This window comes from Natator depressus, chromosome 28, assembly GCF_965152275.1.
Source record: "Natator depressus isolate rNatDep1 chromosome 28, rNatDep2.hap1, whole genome shotgun sequence".
Classification (NCBI taxonomy): Eukaryota; Metazoa; Chordata; order Testudines; family Cheloniidae; genus Natator; species Natator depressus.
In genome coordinates, this window is record NC_134261.1 from 1,867,149 (window position 1) to 1,883,732 (window position 16,584).

A 16,584-nucleotide genomic window follows, 5' to 3' on the forward strand; every position below is an offset into this window, starting at 1 on the left:
CGGGGAGGTCCCCCTAAGAGGTGGGAGGGAGGCCTGGGGGTGGTATGGCGGCCCCCTCAGGGCTGGTGGGGGGGCTGGGGGTCCCCTCAGGGCTAGAGGGGGGTTAGGGGACCCCAACCCTGCCTCTAAGGGCTATGGGGGCTGGGGGGGTCCCTAGGGGACCCCAACCCTGCCTCTAAGGGCTATGGGGGCTGGGGGGGTCCCCTAGGGGCTGGGGAGGCTATGGGGGTTGGGGGGGTCCCCTCAGGGATAGAGGGGGGCTAGGGGACCCTAATCCTGCCCCTAAGGGCTAGAGCAGGGTTGGGGTGGGCTGAGGAGCAGGGGGGGTCCCCAAAGTGCTAGGGGGCAGGCTGAGGGGTCCCCAAAGTGCTGGGGAGGGGGTTGGGGCGGGCTAGAGGGGGAGGGGTGTTGGGGACTCTGGGGGGGGCTGGGGTCCCCTAAGGGCTTGGGGGTCCCCTAAGGGCTGGGATCTGAGGGGGGCTTGCCTACCCGCTGGAGGGGAAGGAACCATGGAGGGGGAGTTTGAGTTCCCCTGGGAAGTTGGGGTGGGGGTGGGGTGGTGGTCTTGCTGTGGGGGATGGGAAGGTGGGCCTCATTGAAAGGGAAGGAGAAGCTGCAATCTAGTTGGTGGTCCTTGGTTCCTCCTGATTGGGGGGGGGGGGGGGAGAAGGGGAGTTAAGGGTTTGGGCCCCTTCGAGGGGGTGAGGGGAGGACTTGGGTCCTTGTAAGGGAAGGAGTTGGGGGGGTGGCCTTGGGTCCACTTGTGGGGGTGGATGGGGTCTGGTGGGGTCCCCCCGGGAACCAGGGAGAGGGGAGGGAGGAATGAGATCTGGTTAGCTGTGGGGGGAGGAGGCCCTTGGATTCCCTGACAGAGGGTTAGCTAAGGGGGCCCCTTGTGGGGGCAGAGTGGGGAGGGGATGAGATGAGGAAGGGGGGATTTGGGTCTCCTTAGAGTGGGGAGCAGAGGGGAGGGGTTCTCAATCATTTTAATTTCCTCCAGGGCAAGGCATAAAGGGGGTGAGGGGGACCATGGGTTGCCCTAGAGTGAAGAGGATTTGGGGGAGGGTCCCCTTAGCAGGGTGGGGGATTGTAGGTGATCTCTGGTTTTCCCCTATAGGATAGAGGGGTTTGGGGTGTGGGGGATTCCCCCTAGGGAGTGGGATGGGAGGAAGGAGAGTTGGGGGGGGCTGGCTGTGGGGATTGAGCAGGCCATCTCCCAGGGAGGGGTCAGGGTGTGGGGGGAATCCCTGTTGGGGTCACACCTCCTCCCCATGGAGGTGTGGGAGGGGTTCCCCCGGAGAGGGCTGCCTGGGAGATCTGAATAAGCCTCTGGGGGGAAGAACTGGGGTTCAGGGAGTGGGGTCAGGACTATGAGGTGAAGGGAACTGATGGGGGAGACACTTGCCTCCCTGTTTAAAGGAAGATCTCCACCTTTCCCCCCCCAAAATGCATCTGGAGAGCCTTCCTTTCACTGAAATTGGGCGGGGGGAAGGCGTCAGTGCTGGTGGCTGGGCATTGCTTAAGAGACCCCCCCCCAGCCCCATGCTGTGGGTAGAGAGAATGGGGGTGACTGGTGCCTGGACCTGCACCGTGTCTTAGACCCCCTTCTTGAGAGGAGTCATTGCTCCCTTCAGTGCTGGGGTGGGGGGCTCTAGGGGTTGGAGGCCTGTTGTAAGGAGTATGATGTGTCAGGGGAGGGTGCAAAAGGCCTCTAGAGTGAGGTAGGGCAGGGAAACTGAGGCAGTCCGGAATCTGCAGCAGGGTTTTGGGGCTATAGATTCCAGGTGGTTTGGGGGGTTCAAGGGGGGCCTCTGCCATGGCCTAGGAGGGTTTTTAGAGGGAGATCAATGCAGCGCTCTCCAGCACAGGGTCGGGGGTGCCCTCCCTTGGTGCCAAAGTGGCCCTTGTAATAGTTCCCAGGATTTGCGGGGCAGGAAGGCGAGTGGGGGGGCAGAGAAGTGATGGATGAGTGGCATTGGGTACGCAGGGGGCAGCCGACCTCGACTGCGGGGAGCTGGGGCTCGGGCCGGGTTACAGCTGCAGCAGCCACCGAATGACGCATGGGGCAGAGCCGTGGGGCAGGGAGGGCCCTGGCTCCGCATGGGGCGTGTGTGGGAGGGAGCTGCCGGGCCACCGAGCCGGCCTGGTTCCTTCCCCAGCGCTCGGGGCAGGAACTTTTTTCAGCTGCTGGAGTTTTTTTCTCCCCCCCTTCCCCCCCCCCACAGCTGCAGACGGAAGCACGTGTGTGGAGCTGCGCGGCTGTCACCCTGCGTGAGCTATGGGGAGCAGTTGTGCTAATCAGTTACGGGGCGGGCGTGGGGGGGGGGGGCGGCGAGTTGAAAACCGCTGGGCCTGTGGGCCTTGTTTGCCGGTCATTAAACTGACACACACAAGCCGGTCCCCTGCGATGGTGACGATCTGCTGCCTCTGGGAACCGTTCACCCTGGGGTCTTGGCCCCGCTCCCTGCAGCCTGCCTCAGGCTCCCCCCGGAGCGGGAGAAAGAGCCCCCGCCCCGTGGCTAGCGAGCCCTGCAGGGCGCTTGCCTGCTCTCGCCTTTTCTGGCGTGTCACGGCGCTTGGCAGGCAGACCTGGCCGCCTTGCTCTGCTATGGTTGAACCTAGGTCAGTGATGAGTCATCTGGTCCTCTCCCCCACGCGGGGGGGGCAGGAGAGAAATCCAGGCCTGCTACCCCATGCCCTGACTTGCTTTGGGGGGGGATCTCTGACAAAGGGGGAGTTGGGAGCAGAGCTGGAGAACAGCTGCTGGGACTCGCCTCGAATGGGGGCACCAGGATGCCTGGGTTCTCCGAATCGGCCCTTCATGGGTGGTGGTGGTGGTGGGGGGGGTTTCATCGCTCAGTCCTAGAGGGGCAGATGGATGCTGTTAGCCCTGCAGTGCGGCAATGGGGAAGCGATTCTCCCAGCTTGCACATAACCCAATGGCAGAGCCAGGGATGGAACCCAGGAGTCCTGGCTCCCAGCCCCCAGCTCTAACCACTAGACCCCACTCCCCTCCCTAAGGAGGAAGGGCTGTGAAGCAGGACTCCTGGGTTCTTCCCCACCCCAGCTATGCCACAGATGTGCCCTAGTGCCCCCTCTGCAGGCTGGCTCCTCCCTGTCTGCCCTGTGCCTGGGGCTCGCTGGGGGAGGGGAAATCCCGTGGGGCAGAGGTGACTCTGCTGGAGAGATTTCCCCAGCTGCCACGTGTGCTGCCCCCAGGCCCTGTCCCTTCAGCTTCCTAATGCAAATACAGGACACTCGGCCTGGGAAGGGGTCCTCCCGGGAAGGGGGGACATGGGCTAACGGGGGGGGGGGGGGAACACGGGCTAATGGGCACCCGGCCCTGCTGGCCAGGAGGGGGGAGCCACTACGCGCACTGTGGGGGAGAGTTGGGAGCCCAGGTGGTTACTTAACCCAAATCCCTCTAAACCGGTGCTGCTCTGGACTCCAGTGTGTTAGCCCCCTGCTAGCCCAGCCCTGAGCTCCCCCACAGCCCAGCCGGTGCCCCTCACTCCTGACCCGCAGCCCCCTGCTAGCCCGGCCCTGCCCCAGCCCGGCCGGTGCCCCTCACTCCTGACCCGCAGCCCCCTGCTAGCCCGGCCCTGCCCCAGCCCGGCCAGTGCCCCTCACTCCTGACCCACAGCCCCCTGCTAGCCTGGCCCTGCCCCAGCCTGGCCAGTGCCCCTTACTCCCAACCCGCAGCCCCCTGCTAGCCCGGCCGGTGCCCCTCACTCCTGACCCGCAGCCCCCTGCTAGCCCAGCCCTGGGCTCCCCCACAGCCTGGCCAGTACCCCTCACTCCTGATCTGCAGCCCCCTGCTAGCCCAGCCCCGCCGGTGCCCCTCACTCCCGACCCACAGCCCCCTGCTAGCCCAGCCCTGGGCTCCCCGCAGCCCCCTGCTCTTATGGTGCCCCTCACTCCCGACCTGCAGCCCCCTGCTGGCCAAGCCCTGCCCTCCCCCCGTTGAGAAGAGACCTACAAGTAGCTCAGGCCCCAGGATGCGCCCGGGGCCGGCAGGCGTACAGGTGGAAGCCTTCCAGCTGGTGCTGTGGGCTCTGGCTTGGGGTGGATCCCCGGTGTCCTGCCTGATTTCCGACCCGGGACCTCTAGCGCCACCCGCCTCAGCTGGGCCTGTCCTGGGGGGGGTGGGGGCTCCCTCTTGTCCCCCAGCTGGCTGCTGCCTCTCCCCAGAGCTGGCAGCAGCCAGGTGCTCTGGCCCCTCATGGGGAATGTGCCTGGGTTGCCCTACACTTGGGGGGCTCGCAATGCCAGGCCACCCTCCCCATATCTCTAGGGCTGGGCCTGCCCCCTCTGTATTCTCCTGTCTCTGAGGTCATGGTGGGATCGGGGGCACAGAGAGGAGGGTCTGAAACCAGGTAGGGCCAGGGTGAGGGATTGGGGGCTGGATCTGGGGGGGCTGTAGGTTGCCCCTTGCCTGGGGTGGGGGCTGATCATTGATCAAGCGTTGGACTGGGCCTTGGAGCGGCAGGCCCTGGGTGCGTTGTTCTACCCCCTCTGTCTAGATGCTCTGGGACAGGGACTCTCTCTTGTTGTGGGGCTGGGCAGCACTTACTGGGGTGTGGGGGAGGGCAGAGGGGTCTGCATAACCCCTGGTGTGATTTGGTGGGGACAGGGGAGGGTTGTGTAGCCCCTGGTGTGGTGAGCGGCCCAGATCTCAGGGTGGAGGGGTCTGTCTAAGCCTTGGTGTGATTGGAGGTGGGGGGGACGGGGGACCCAGATCTTGGTAGAGCAGGGTATGTGTAGCCCCTGATGTGGTGGGGGGCCCAGATTTCAGGGGTGTGTGTGTGGTGTCTGCATAAGCCCTGGTGTGATGGGGTGGGGGGGCAGCCTGTGTAAGCCCTGGTGTGATGGGGTGGGCCCCAGATTTTGGGGGGCAGGGGTCTGTAAGCCCTGGTGTGATGGGGGAGGGGGGTCTCTGGGTGTTACTGTAACCTGCCTGCTCTCACCCTCTCCTCTCCCCCCCTTAGTTCCTCTAAAGCCCGATCACCATGGCCGATGACCTGGACTTCGAGACCGGCGATGCCGGGGCCTCCGCCACCTTCCCCATGCAGTGCTCGGCCCTCCGCAAAAACGGGTTCGTGGTGCTCAAGGGGCGCCCCTGCAAGATCGTCGAGATGTCCACCTCCAAGACCGGCAAGCACGGCCACGCCAAGGTACGGGGCTCTGCCTGCCCTGCCCTGCGCCCGCTCGCTGGGGGGGGAAGAGGGGAGCTGTGTGCCCCGGCACGATGGGTTGCCCGCAGATCTCTGGGGTAGAATCCTCCCGGTGGGGCAGCTGATGCCCAGCCCCCAGAGTGACTCTGTCCCGGCTCCCCCCAGGTGCACCTGGTTGGCATTGACATCTTCACCGGGAAGAAATACGAAGATATCTGCCCTTCCACCCACAACATGGATGTGCCCAACATCAAGAGAAACGACTTCCAGGTAAGGGGAGGTGCCCGCGGACTAACGAAGATCTGGGGCGCTCCCGTCAGTTTCGCTGAACCCCTTCCCAGAGGTGGCGTTTGCTGGGCCTGGCTAAGGGGCCCCCCTCTTGCCTTGCAGCTGATCGGGATCCAGGACGGGTACCTGTCCCTCCTCCAGGACAGCGGGGACGTGCGGGAGGACCTGCGTCTGCCTGAGGGGGACCTGGGCAAAGAGATCGAGCAGAAATACGACTGCGGAGAAGAGATCCTGGTAAGAGGGGGCCGGGGGAGCAGGTAAGGGGGCAATGCTGGTGGCCCCCCCAGATCAAAGGGGCAGGGGATTAACACCCCTTTGCTGTCCAGTGTGGCTCAATCTCACCAATGGGCTCCAGCTCTCTGCAAACTCAGGCAGCTCTGAGTGATGAGCTCAGGCTCAGCTGTGACCCCCGTTACCATAATCCCCGGGTCTCCTGGCGGTGGATCTCAAAGCACCTTGCAGAGATGGGGAAACTGAGGCCCGGAGGGGAGGGCGGTGACTTGCCAAGGGTAACCCCACCAGCTGGGAATCGAACCCAGGGCCGTGTTTGCTCCAGAAGCATCTAGAGGCTGCCCCCCACACCCCAGGAAGGGAGCTGCGGGGGGGGGGGGGGGCAGGATCTTCTGGAGCGTGGCCCCCTAACCCCTCTCCTCCCCCCAGATCACTGTGCTGTCTGCAATGACCGAGGAAGCTGCTGTCGCCATCAAAGCCATGGCTAAATAAAGGAACCACAGGTGGGTGCTGGGGGGGTGGGGGCGGGGGGGCGGCACGGGACGGACATGGGGGGTGGGGAACCTGGACCTCCGGAGCCAAAGGCACTGGCCACTTGTGGGCCTTGCTAGCCAAGCCTGGGGCAGGCCTGCTAGCCTCTGCAGGGCCCGGCTGCTGGGGGAGTGGGGGGGGGGGAGCGGCCCCCCCGTAATTGCTCCTTCCTTTTTTTTCCAGGGCGGCGACAGCAACTTTTACTACAAACCAGAGAGAATTGCAACCCCCCCAAAACCGGCTCCATGTGGCTCAGCCCCCCCAGATCTCAGCCCCCCCATGAAACTCCCCAGCCCCTGCCCCCGGGGAATTAAAACGAAGGAACAAACATCCTTTTAATTTGGTCTTTTTGTTGGTTCTGGAAGCTGATTCTCCCCCCTGCCCTCCTGGGGGGGGGGGGGTTGTTTTTGGCTCCCCCTTCCCCCCTGCTCCTCCCCTGGGGTGCTTGGAACACTACATCGGTGTGAGGAAGGGGGGGATTATTTAAAGGGGGGGGCGAGAGAAATTGACAGAAGTGGGGTGGGAAGCCTCCCTAAGCATTTTTTTAATGTCCCCCCAAACCCTTCAGAGGGTGGGGTCCCCAAACCCTGGCCATTGTGGGTCTCAAACCAAGAACCCCCCAAAGTCCCTGCAGATCTCAGGTCCCCCCAAATCTAAGATCCCTTTGAAAAATGGGTGGGGGGGGTGCCCCAAACCCAGGAGCTCTTGGGTCCTTTTGAAAATGGAATCTCAGCCCCCTCCCCCTGCAGGCCAACACACCCCCCAGCCCCCCTTTTTTTAAGCCTCTCCTAGGGCAAAAAGGCTAGTGAGTGACTGGGGTGGGGTGAGGGCGCAGCATCCTGCTGCCTTCTCATTGGTCGAGGTGACCTGAGCTGTCTGCTTCCTGTTGTCTCCCCCCCCCCCCCCCCAGCTGTGGGGCAGCTGTTGCCAGGGGTGATACCCCCATTCTGGCCCCACCCCCCCTAAAAGGGTACCTGTCTGCCCTGCTGTTTGGAGGACAGGGCCCACCTGGCTGAGGGGCGTAGCTGCTCCCCTTCCCTACTGCTGCACGGGACCCAGGGGTGTACCCAGCGCCCCCCTGGTTGCCTCCCTGCTGGAACTCTCGGGGTGGGGGCAAAGGGGGGGTGTCCTGGGTCACTCACTAGCCCCCCCTTCTCTTGCCCCCTTCTCCAGGTTCATCTCCTCCCCCCCCCCCCCCACCCTGCTGTCAAGGGGTCAGCACCTGCCCCCCACACATTTGTTAATCAGCCTCAATAAAAGTTTAATACGAAGCTCTGGGGTTGTCTCCTGCTGTGTCTGGTTCTGGGGGGGAGCGAGTGGGGAACCCCACTGTCTCCATCTCTTCCCTTTCCCCCACCTGGGGTGTTCATTTCCTGTCCTAAATGGGGGGAGGGACCTGCCCTGCTGCTGCAGGAGGGGAGAGGCCAGCTCCCCTCTGTACCCCTCCCCTTTCACATCCTGCATTGCAGAACTGGGGGGGCCTGTGTTCCTGGCCCTGATCTCAAGGGGGGGCCCATGCAGCCTACACAATATAGGGTGTCTGTCATGGCTGGTTTGATGTGGGGACCCTGATTTCAGTTGGGGGAGGGGTGTCTGGGCAGCACCTGGCACAAGGGGGGCCCAGCTCATGGCAGGGGCCCCTGATTTCAGTTGAGGGGGGGCAGTCTGGCCCCTAGTGCCCCCTGCATTTGGCTGGAGGTGGAGCTCAAAGCCCTGAGTTTTAATTGGGCCCCAGTGTCTCCTCTCCCTGCCACCCCCCCCCCCCCCATGCCCAGATGGGAATGAAACGCTGGTGGAAAATCCATGTGGTTTGGGGAGCACAGGGGAGCAATTCCTCCCTCACCCCCCAAAATCTGAGCCTGTGGGCTGGAGCCCACCCTGCCTGCGGATCTGGCTCCGGCTCCTCTGCTCGGGGGCTGGATGCGCTTAACCCCCTGGGCTGAGGACATGGGGGGGACACCACCCCCAGGCCTGAGGCTGAGCCCTGGCCTGCCAGGCAGGGTGGGGGGTGTGGGGCAGCTCCTGCGGAGGTAGTGCCTCTGAGAGGCCTGTGGCAGCCCTTGGCTCCTTCTTGTGGCCAGCTTGGGGGGGGGGGGGGTGCCCCCTCAGGGCAGCAGCTATGGGGGGGCTGAGTTACAAGCGAGGGCAGGATGTGGCAGACAGGGGGTGGGGCCAGGCATCCCCAGGGGGTGGAGTTACATGCCAGGCAGGATGCTGCAGACAGGGTGAGGCCAGGCACACCAAGGGGGCAGAGTTGTGACAGATGGGGGGCAGGGCCAGACACCAAGGGGGGGAGTTACATGCCAGGGCAGGATGTGGCAGACAGGGGGTGGGGCCAGGCATCCGCAGGGGGCAGAGTTACATGCCAGGGCAGGATGTGGCAGACAGGGGGTGGGGCCAGGCATCCACAGGGGGTGGAATTACATGCCAGGGCAGGATGTGGCAGACAGGGGGTGGGGCCAGGCACAGCAAGGGGGCAGAGTTGTGACAGATAGGGGGCAGGGCCAGACACACCGAGGGGTTGGAGTTACATGCCCAGGCAGGATGTGACAGACGGGGGGGGGGCAGTCACACCAAGGGGGCAGAGTTATGTGGTGGGTGGGATGGGGCAGGGCCAGACCCACCCAGGGGGTGGAGTTACATGCCAGGCCATGATGTGACAGGGGGTGGGGCCTGGGGTAGTGGGGGGAGATGAAGACCGGGCAGCAGAGAAGCCTGGGAGGGGGGGGTCTCCCCTGTCCCTGGGTCACACACCAGTACCCCCCACCCCTTCCCCAGAGACCACACGCTGCAAGTAGAGGCTCCCCATTTATTGGGGGTGTCATAGATATCAAGGGAAGGGTCAACCCCTTTCAAATCCCTCCTGGCCAGAGGGAAAATCCTCTCACCCGTAAAGGGATAAGGAGCTAAAGGTAACCTCGCTGGCACCTGACCAAAACAACCAATGAGGAGACAAAAAGAAAAGGAGGACTTGTGGCACCTTAGAGACTAACCAATTTATCTGAGCATGAGCTTTCGTGAGCTACAGCTCACTTCATCGGATGCATCCTGTGGAAGCTGCAGAAGACATTATACACACAGACACCATGAAACAATACCTCCTCCCCCCCCACTCTCCTGCTGGCAATAGCTAGTACCAGCAGGAGAGTGAGTTTGTGTGTGTGTGTTTTTTTTGGAGGGAGGGGAAAAAAAAAAAAGGGTGGGAGGGGTGAGAGAACCTGGATTTGTGCTGGAAATATCCACCTTGATTATCATGCACATTGTGAAGAGAGTGGTCACTTTGGATGGGCTATTACCAGCAGGAGAGTGAGTTTGTGTGTGTGTGGGGGGGGGCGGGGGGTGAGAAAACCTGGATTTGTGCTGGAAATGGCCCAACTTGATGATCACTTTAGATAAGCTATTGCCAGCAGGAGAGTGGGGTGGGAGGAGGTATTGGTTCATGGTCTCTGTGTATATAATGTCTTCTGCAGCTTCCACAGGATGCATCCGATGAAGTGAGCTGTAGCTCACGAAAGCTCATGCTCAAATAAATTGGTTAGTCTCTAAGGTGCCACAAGTCCTCCTGTTCTTTTTGCGAATACAGACTAACACGGCTGTTACTCTGAAACCTGTCATTAAATGAGGAGACAAGAGACTTTCAAAAACTGGGGGGGGGGAGGGGAGAAAAAACAAAGGGTCTGGGTCTGTCTGTGGGATGCTTTGGCCGGGGACAGAACAGGAATGGAGTCTGAGAACTTTTAGGAAGTCATCGAGCTAGGTATGCGTTTGATTCTGATTTCTTTAAATGGCGGAGAAAAGAACTGTGCTGAATAGAGTGACTATCCCTGTCTGTGTCTTTTTTTGTAATTTAAGGTTTTGCCGAGAGGGATTCTCTCTGTTTTGAATCTAATTCCCCCGTAAGGTATCCACCGTCCTGAGTTTACAGAGGCGATTCCTTTACTTCTATTAAAAGTCTTCTTGTAAGAAAACTGAATGTTTTTTCATTGTTCTCAGATCCAAGGGTTTGGGTCTGTGGTCACCTATGCAAATGGGTGAGGATTTTTACCAAACCTTCCCCGGGAAGTGGGGTGCAAGGGTTGGGAAGATTTTGGGGGAAAGACGTGTCCAAACTACGTTTCCCAGTAAACCCAGTTAGAGTTTGGTGGTGGCAGTGGATCCAGGGGCAAAGGATAAAATTAATTTGTACTTTGGGGAAGTTTTAACCTAAGCTGGTGAAAGTAAGCTTAGGAGGTTTTCATGCAGGTCCCCTCATCTGAGTTCAGAGTGGGGAAGGAACCTTGACGGGGGGAGGGGGCCGTGTCGGCGCGGGCCCCTCCCCAGAGCTGGGCGCCCCGCGGGCCGGGCGGGGGCTCACTTGTGGTAGAAGCGCTGGCCCTGGCCGTGCTGGATGAAGGGGAGACGAGAGGCCGGCTGGCCGCTGGCAGGGAAGCCCGACTGCAAGAGACAGACAGACAAGGGTTAACGAGGGGGGGCTGGGCAGTGGAATCCCCCCCCCGCCCCACCCAGAGACTGTGCCCCCGAGGGGCTGTGCCAGAGTCACCCCCCATACACTCACCGTGTGGGGCTGCTGGGGGGTGGAGCCGTGGGGGAAGCTGCCAGGGGAGGCCAGGCCCGACTGTGGGGAGCAAAGACGGGTGAGTTAGAGATGGGGGGGTGTTGGCCCCCCAGAGAATGGGGTATGTGGGGGGGGGTTTGCTCACCTTGCTGGCCGGCTGCATCTGGACGGGGAGCTGGGGGCTGGGCAGCAGGGTCTGGTTGGGGTGCAGGGCCTGGGGGTGCATCGGGCGCAGGGTCGACTGCGGAGAAAGGAGCAGAGTGTTGGGGAGAGACCCCCACCAGGCAGGGGCCCTGGGCCCCATTCCCACCCCGTCCCTGCCCTGGGGCTGGGTGGGAGCTGGCACCCCCTAGAGGGGACAGGCCGCTGCCCCATTCCCCACCCCCCTGAGCCAGCCAGTCCCCGCCTGGGGCCAGAGGGGAGCCGGTGCCCCCTAGAGGGGACAGACCCCTGCCCCATTCCCCGCCCCCCTGAGCCAGCCAGTCCCTGCACTGGGGCCGGATGGGAGCCAGCTCCCCCTAGAGGGGACAGGCCCCTGCCCCATTCCCCGCCCCCCTGAGCCAGCCAGTCCCTGCACTGGGGCCGGAGGGGAGCCGGCGCCCCCTAGAGGGGACAGGCCCCTGCCCCGTTCCCCGCCCCCCCGAGCCCGCCAGGCCCCCTGGGGCCGGGGGACTCACCGAGTCGGTGAAGCCGGACTGCTGGTTGGCATGTTCCAGTTGTTTCTGCAGGGGGATGGTTGTGCTGGGGGGAATGAACCCTGTGAGAGAGAAAGAAGCGGGGCCGGGCTCAGTGCTGGGAGGGCAGGAGATGAAGGGGCAGGGCTCCGTCTCATGCCAGGCTCAGTGGGCAAGGAGGCAGGGGTCTCAGCTGGCCGGGCGGGGGAGGAGGGGGGTCTCACGCGGGCGGGGGGTTTCAGGGGAGGGGGGGGTCTCACCTGGCCAGGCGGGGGAGGGGAGTGTTGGGGGTCTCACGCGGATGGGCGGGTGAGGGGATCTCACCTCCCTGGACGGGGGAGGAGGGGGTCTCACGCGGGCGGGGGGTGTCGGGGGAGGGGGGGTCTCACCTGGCCGGGCGGGGGAGGGGTGCGTCGGGAGTCTCACCTGGCCAGGCGGGGGAGGAGGGGTCTCACGCGGGCGGGGGGTGTCGGGGGAGGGGGGATCTCACCTGGCCGGGCGGGGGAGGGGTGTGTCGGGAGTCTCACCTGGCCAGGCGGGGGAGGAGGGGGTCTCACGCGGGCGGGGGGTGTCGGGGGAGGGGGGATCTCACCTGGCCGGGCGGGAGAGGGGTGCATTGGGGGTCTCACCTGGCTGGGCGGGGGAGGAGGGGTCTCACGCGGGCGGGGGGTGTCAGGGGAGGGGGAGTAGGGGGAGTCTCACCTGGCCGGGCGGGGGAGGAGGGGGTCTCACGCGGGCGGGGGGTGTCGGGGGAGGGGGGATCTCACCTGGCCGGGCGGGGGAGGATTGCGTCGGGGGTCTCACCTGGCTGGGCGGGGGAGGAGGGGGTCTCACGCGGGCGGGGGGTGTCGGGGGAGGGGTGCGTCGGGGGTCTCACCTGGCTGGGCGGGGGGGAAGTGTCCGTGCAGTGCGTACCCCGGCGGCTGCTGCGACAGGTACTGCATGGCGGGGAAGGCCGAGGGGCCTGTGGGGCAGAGAGCGGGGGGGGGGTCAGAGCTCTGTCCCGGCCCGGAACCCCCCCCCCGCCCCCCCGCGGGCCCCGACTCACCGCGGATGGGCTGGCTGCTGGCGTAGCTGACGGGCCCGGCCTGGCCCGGGGCGAAGTGCTGGGCCTGCCCCACGGCGTAGGGGCTGGGCCCGGCCTGCCCACTCTGGTACTGCCCGTGCTCTGGGGTGCCGGGCGCGAAGGCCGGCTGGGTGGCGAAGTGCCGCGGCTGCTAGACAGAGGGGGGGCGGGTCAGTGGCCCCGCAGCGACCCCCGCCCCACAGAGGGGATCTGCCCCCACCTAGCCCCCTGATACTCACCGTGATCACGGGGGGCGCGAAGATCTGCTTGCTCCGGTCGGCCGAGATCAGCGTCCCAGCCCGGCTGTGTCCGCCGGGGCTCCCTGCTGAGAGACCGGGGTGAACCGGGGGGGGGGTCCCCACACTCGCCCCCCCCCAGGACTGCTGCCACCCCCGGCCTGCCCTGGGCTCCCTCGCAGCCCCCTGGCTGCTCCAACCCCCTCCCACCTGCCGTGCTCCCCCGCCCCCAGCCTTCCCCACCCCTCCGGCCTCCCTGATCCTCCCAGTTCCCCCCCACAGCCCCTTCCCCACCCCCCCCGCCCTGCCTGTCACCCCATAGCCTCCCTGATCCTCCCCCACCCCCCGGCCTCGCTGTCACCCCCGCAGCCCCCCATCCTTCTGCACCCCCTTAGCCTTCCCATCACCCCTGATCCTCCCCCTGGCCTGCCCTCAGATCCTGCCCCCCAGATCCGGCCCCGTACCCTGCATGTTGAGGATGTGGGTCCCGGCGTGCGCGACCATGCCCTGCTGATAGGGTGCCGCCGTCAGCGTGGTCAGGTCGCTGTAGGGGTTAAGAGTGAGAAGCGGCTGGCACGGGGGCCCGCTGCCCCCCCGTCTGCCCCGCCACCCTGCCACACGCAAAGTCACTGCAGCAGGGAGTTCCCCAGTTTAACACAGTCACCTCTTCACCCACCGCCCCCACCGCCGCCCAGTTCGCGCTTCATCCCAGTGCTCTCTGGTGGCCCCCCGGGGGCCAGGCCAGGACCCTCCCCGCCCACCCACCACTCCCCGTTCCCCACCTCACCTCTGCTCCTTGCGCCGGCGCTTCTCCTCCTCGTGCAGCACCTTCTTCAGCTGCAGGAAGAGCTGATGCTTCTCCTCCTGCAGGGCCTGGAGCCTTTCCCCCAGCTTACTGATCTGGGGGGCGGGCAGGGGGAGGAAGTGGGGCAGCGTGAGATGGGGGGCTGGGATATGGGGGAGCCCCTCCCTGAGGACAGGGTTCAGAGACCCCGTTTCTGAGGGGGGCTGGGATATGGGGGAGCCCCTCCCTGAGGACAGGGTTCGGAGACCCGTTGCTGAGGGGGGCTGGGATCCGGGGGAGCCCCTCACAGAGGGCAGGGCCTGGAGACCCATTGCTGGAGGGGGGCTGGGACATGGGGGAGCCCCTCACAGAGGGCAGGGCCCGGAGACCCATTGCTGGAGGGGGGCTGGGATCTGGGGGAGCCCCTCACAGAGGGCAGGGCCTGGAGACCCATTGCTGCTGGGGGGCTGGGATATGGGGGAGCCCCTCACAGAGGGCAGGGCCTGGAGACCCATTGCTGGAGGGGGGCTGGGATCCGGGGGAGCCCCTCACAGAGGGCAGGGCCTGGAGACCCATTGCTGCTGGGGGGCTGGGATATGGGGGAGCCCCTCACAGAGGGCAGGGCCCGGAGACCCATTGCTGGCAGGGGGCTGGGATCCAGGGGAGCCCCTCCCTGAGGGCAGGGCCCGGAGACCCACCACTGCCAGGGGACTCCCCGACATGGGCGGGGGGAGTGCCATGAACGGGGCGGGGGGGGGGATGACTGATGTCAGACTGCAAAGCGGGGAACCCGGATCCCCCTACCCTGCCCGGCTCACAACCCCCGGCCCCAGCAGGGTTGAAGGGGGGGTGGGGGACCCCCGCGCCCCCCCCCCCATCTCACCTGCTCTTTGGTCTCCTCCAGCGACATGCGCTCCTCCATCTCCTTCTTCCGGCGCCGCTCCTGCTCCTCCCTCATCTTCTGCTCCATCATCTTGTCCACCTCTTCCTCCTCTGCGGGGACACAGCCGGGGTCAGGCCGGCCGCCCCCCGCCCCCGGGGGGGGAGATCCCGGCTGATGCAGGGGCCCTCGCGTGGAAACGCTCCCAGCTGAGGACGGCCAACTCGTCACAGCCCGTCCCGCCCCCAGGAAAAACACACCACCACAAGAGCCGGGGAGCGGATCTGCGGCCCCCTCCCACGCACACACGGGGCCGGGGGGGGTGGCAATTCAGGCTGGAAAGTAGCGGAAAGTTTCGACGTGTCGGGGGTGGGGCAGGGGGGTTGCAGCCGGCTTCGAAGGGAAACCGGATTCGATCTGAACCACGGCCCGTCCCTTCCGAGCATGGGGTTCCCCCCCCCACTTTTGTCATCCGTGGACCCCTAACCAAGTCTGCAAGGTAGGCGGGGGCCCCTTTGGAAAGGGGGGGACCGAGGGCGCGGCCCCACGGACCGTGGGTCGCAAATGGGTCCCGTCCAAAGGAAGACGGCGAAACCGCAAAATTCGTTACAACTTTGCGGTCCAGCCCCTGTTCTCGGGGCAAACGTCTCCGGGGGGGGGGGGTGGGTGTGGGGGGGTGCGGGCCAGGCTTTATAAACCCCCCCCCCGTTCCGGGTTTAATTAAAAAAGAAAAAGCTCCGGCCTCGTTAGGCCTCCTGTTCGTTACCAGCCACCAGCTTTAGGCCGGGCGAGCGCGGAAGGAAAGGCGGCTGGCTTGGAACGGGGATCCCCGGGCAGGCTGGGCTTGGGGGGGGGGGGGGGCCGGCCCCGGGGGTCCCTGGCGAAGGAGACTGGTTGGGGGGCCGCATCCCAGTCACCCGACTGGGCTCCAACGGAGGACGTGGGCTGGGGGAGGAATTGGGAGGGTGAGGCCCCGGGGGAGGGGGTTGTGGGGTGCCCAGGTGGCAGCAGGAGGTGGGGAAGGGTGGGGGGGGTCCCTGGGGCAGTATGGTGGGGGAGGGGTTTGAGGGGGTAACCCGGGGACAGTAGGATGTTGGTGTTTGGGGCAGGGGGGTCAGTGGGGGAGTGCGGTGGGGGAAGGAGTGGGGGTTGGTGGGGGAGCGTAGGAGGGGCTGGGGGGTTCCCTGGGGCAGTATGGGGGGAGGGGATGGGTCTGGGGGGTCCCTGGGGCAGCACAGAGGGAGAGAGGGGTCTGGGGGGTCCCTGGGGCAGTATGTGGGGGAGGGGAGGGGTCTGGGGGGTCCCTAGTGGGGGGAGAGGTCTGGGGGGTCCCTAGGGCAGTACAGGGGGAGGGGAAGGGTCTGGGGGGTCTCTAGGGCAGTACGGGAGGAGGGGAGGGGTCTGGGGGGGTCCCTGGTGGGGGAGGGGGGTCCCTGGTGGGGTCCCTGGGGCAGTATGTGGGGGAGGGGATGGGTCTGGGGGGTCCCTGGTGGGGGGAGAGGTCTGGGGGGGTCCCTGGGGCAGTATGTGGGAGAGGGGAGGGGTCTGGGGGTCCCTAGTGGGGGGAGAGGTCTGGGGGGTCCCTAGGGTCCCTCCCTGCCGTACAGGGGGAGGGGAAGGGTCTGGGGGGTCTCTAGGGCAGTACGGGAGGAGGGGAGGGGTCTGGGGGGGTCCTGGTGGGGGAGGGGGGTCCTGGTGGGGTCCCTGGGGCAGTATGTGGGGGAGGGGAGAGGAATCTGGGGGTCCCTGGGGCAGTATGTGGGGGAGGGGATGGGTCTGGGGGGTCCCTGGTGGGGGGAGAGGTCTGGGGGGTCCCTGGGGCAGTATGTTGGGGAGGGGAGGGGTCTGGGGGTCCCTAGTGGGGGGAGAGGTCTGGGGGGTCCCTAGGGTCCCTCCCTGCCGTACAGGGGGAGGGGAAGGGTCTGGGGGGTCTCTGGGGCAGTATGGGAGGAGGGGAGGGGTCTGGGGGGGTCCCTGGTGGGGTCCCTGGGGCAGTATGTGGGGGAGGGAAAGGGTCTGGGGGGTCCCTGGTGGGGGGAGGGGAGGGGTCTGGGGAGTCTCTGGGGCAGTATGTGGGGGAGGAGGGGTCTGGGGGGGTCCCTGGGGGCAATATGGGGGGAGGGGTCTGGGGGTCACGGGTGGGGGGAGGGGCCGGGGGGTGTGGC

The 16,584-nt window shown here is 65.4% G+C and overlaps 2 protein-coding genes across 6 annotated transcripts in view; one reads left to right on the forward strand and one right to left on the reverse strand.

The window, feature by feature from the left end:
• EIF5A (eukaryotic translation initiation factor 5A) overlaps positions 1 to 6,561 on the forward strand; it is a 6,918-nt gene extending 357 nt beyond the window's left edge. Inside the window, exons 1-6 of one of the 2 annotated variants that reach the window (XM_074941483.1) lie at positions 2,252 to 2,271; positions 4,989 to 5,174; positions 5,340 to 5,444; positions 5,565 to 5,696; positions 6,123 to 6,196; positions 6,408 to 6,561. In XM_074941483.1, coding sequence (XP_074797584.1) covers positions 5,010 to 5,174; positions 5,340 to 5,444; positions 5,565 to 5,696; positions 6,123 to 6,185 — 465 coding nt within the window. In that variant the 5' untranslated portion in view covers positions 2,252 to 2,271; positions 4,989 to 5,009 and the 3' untranslated portion in view covers positions 6,186 to 6,196; positions 6,408 to 6,561. Of the gene's footprint in view, positions 1 to 2,251; positions 2,272 to 4,988; positions 5,175 to 5,339; positions 5,445 to 5,564; positions 5,697 to 6,122; positions 6,197 to 6,407 lie in introns of those variants that run through there. The other variant, XM_074941481.1, reaches the window with a different exon arrangement.
• A 3,181-nt stretch (positions 6,562 to 9,742) lies between these two features.
• Positions 9,743 to 14,696, reverse strand: GPS2 (G protein pathway suppressor 2). Of its 4 annotated transcripts, none has more exons than XM_074941484.1 (10): positions 14,423 to 14,696; positions 13,543 to 13,655; positions 13,220 to 13,299; positions 12,759 to 12,844; positions 12,502 to 12,670; positions 12,331 to 12,417; positions 11,457 to 11,536; positions 10,925 to 11,020; positions 10,780 to 10,839; positions 9,743 to 10,658 (listed from the first exon to the last, which is right to left on the reverse strand). In XM_074941484.1, exons 1-10 carry the CDS (start codon positions 14,510 to 14,512, stop codon positions 10,575 to 10,577), a joined length of 945 nt encoding a protein of 314 aa, XP_074797585.1. In that variant the 5' UTR covers positions 14,513 to 14,696; the 3' UTR covers positions 9,743 to 10,574. The 4 variants fall into 4 exon arrangements, with proteins under 4 accessions (XP_074797585.1, XP_074797587.1, XP_074797586.1 ...); XM_074941486.1 differs by having other exon boundaries at positions 9,744 to 10,658; positions 12,502 to 12,667; positions 14,423 to 14,693; XM_074941485.1 differs by having other exon boundaries at positions 9,745 to 10,658; positions 12,759 to 12,841; positions 14,423 to 14,692.
• Between the last annotated feature and the right edge of the window lie 1,888 nt (positions 14,697 to 16,584).

What these genes read in the sequence shown, in the direction of transcription:
- GPS2 (XM_074941484.1), bottom strand. Translation starts at nt 14,512, where the DNA reads ATGATGGAGCAGAAGATGAGGGAGGAGCAGGAGCGGCGCCGGAAGAAG. An exon ending in TCGCGCCCCCCGTGATCACG is followed by an intron (nt 12,671 to 12,758) that starts GTGAGTATCAGG and finishes CCCTCTGTCTAG; the next exon opens with CAGCCGCGGCACTTCGCCAC. An exon ending in CCCCCCAGCAGCCCCACACG is followed by an intron (nt 10,659 to 10,779) that starts GTGAGTGTATGG and finishes TGTCTCTTGCAG; the next exon opens with TCGGGCTTCCCTGCCAGCGG.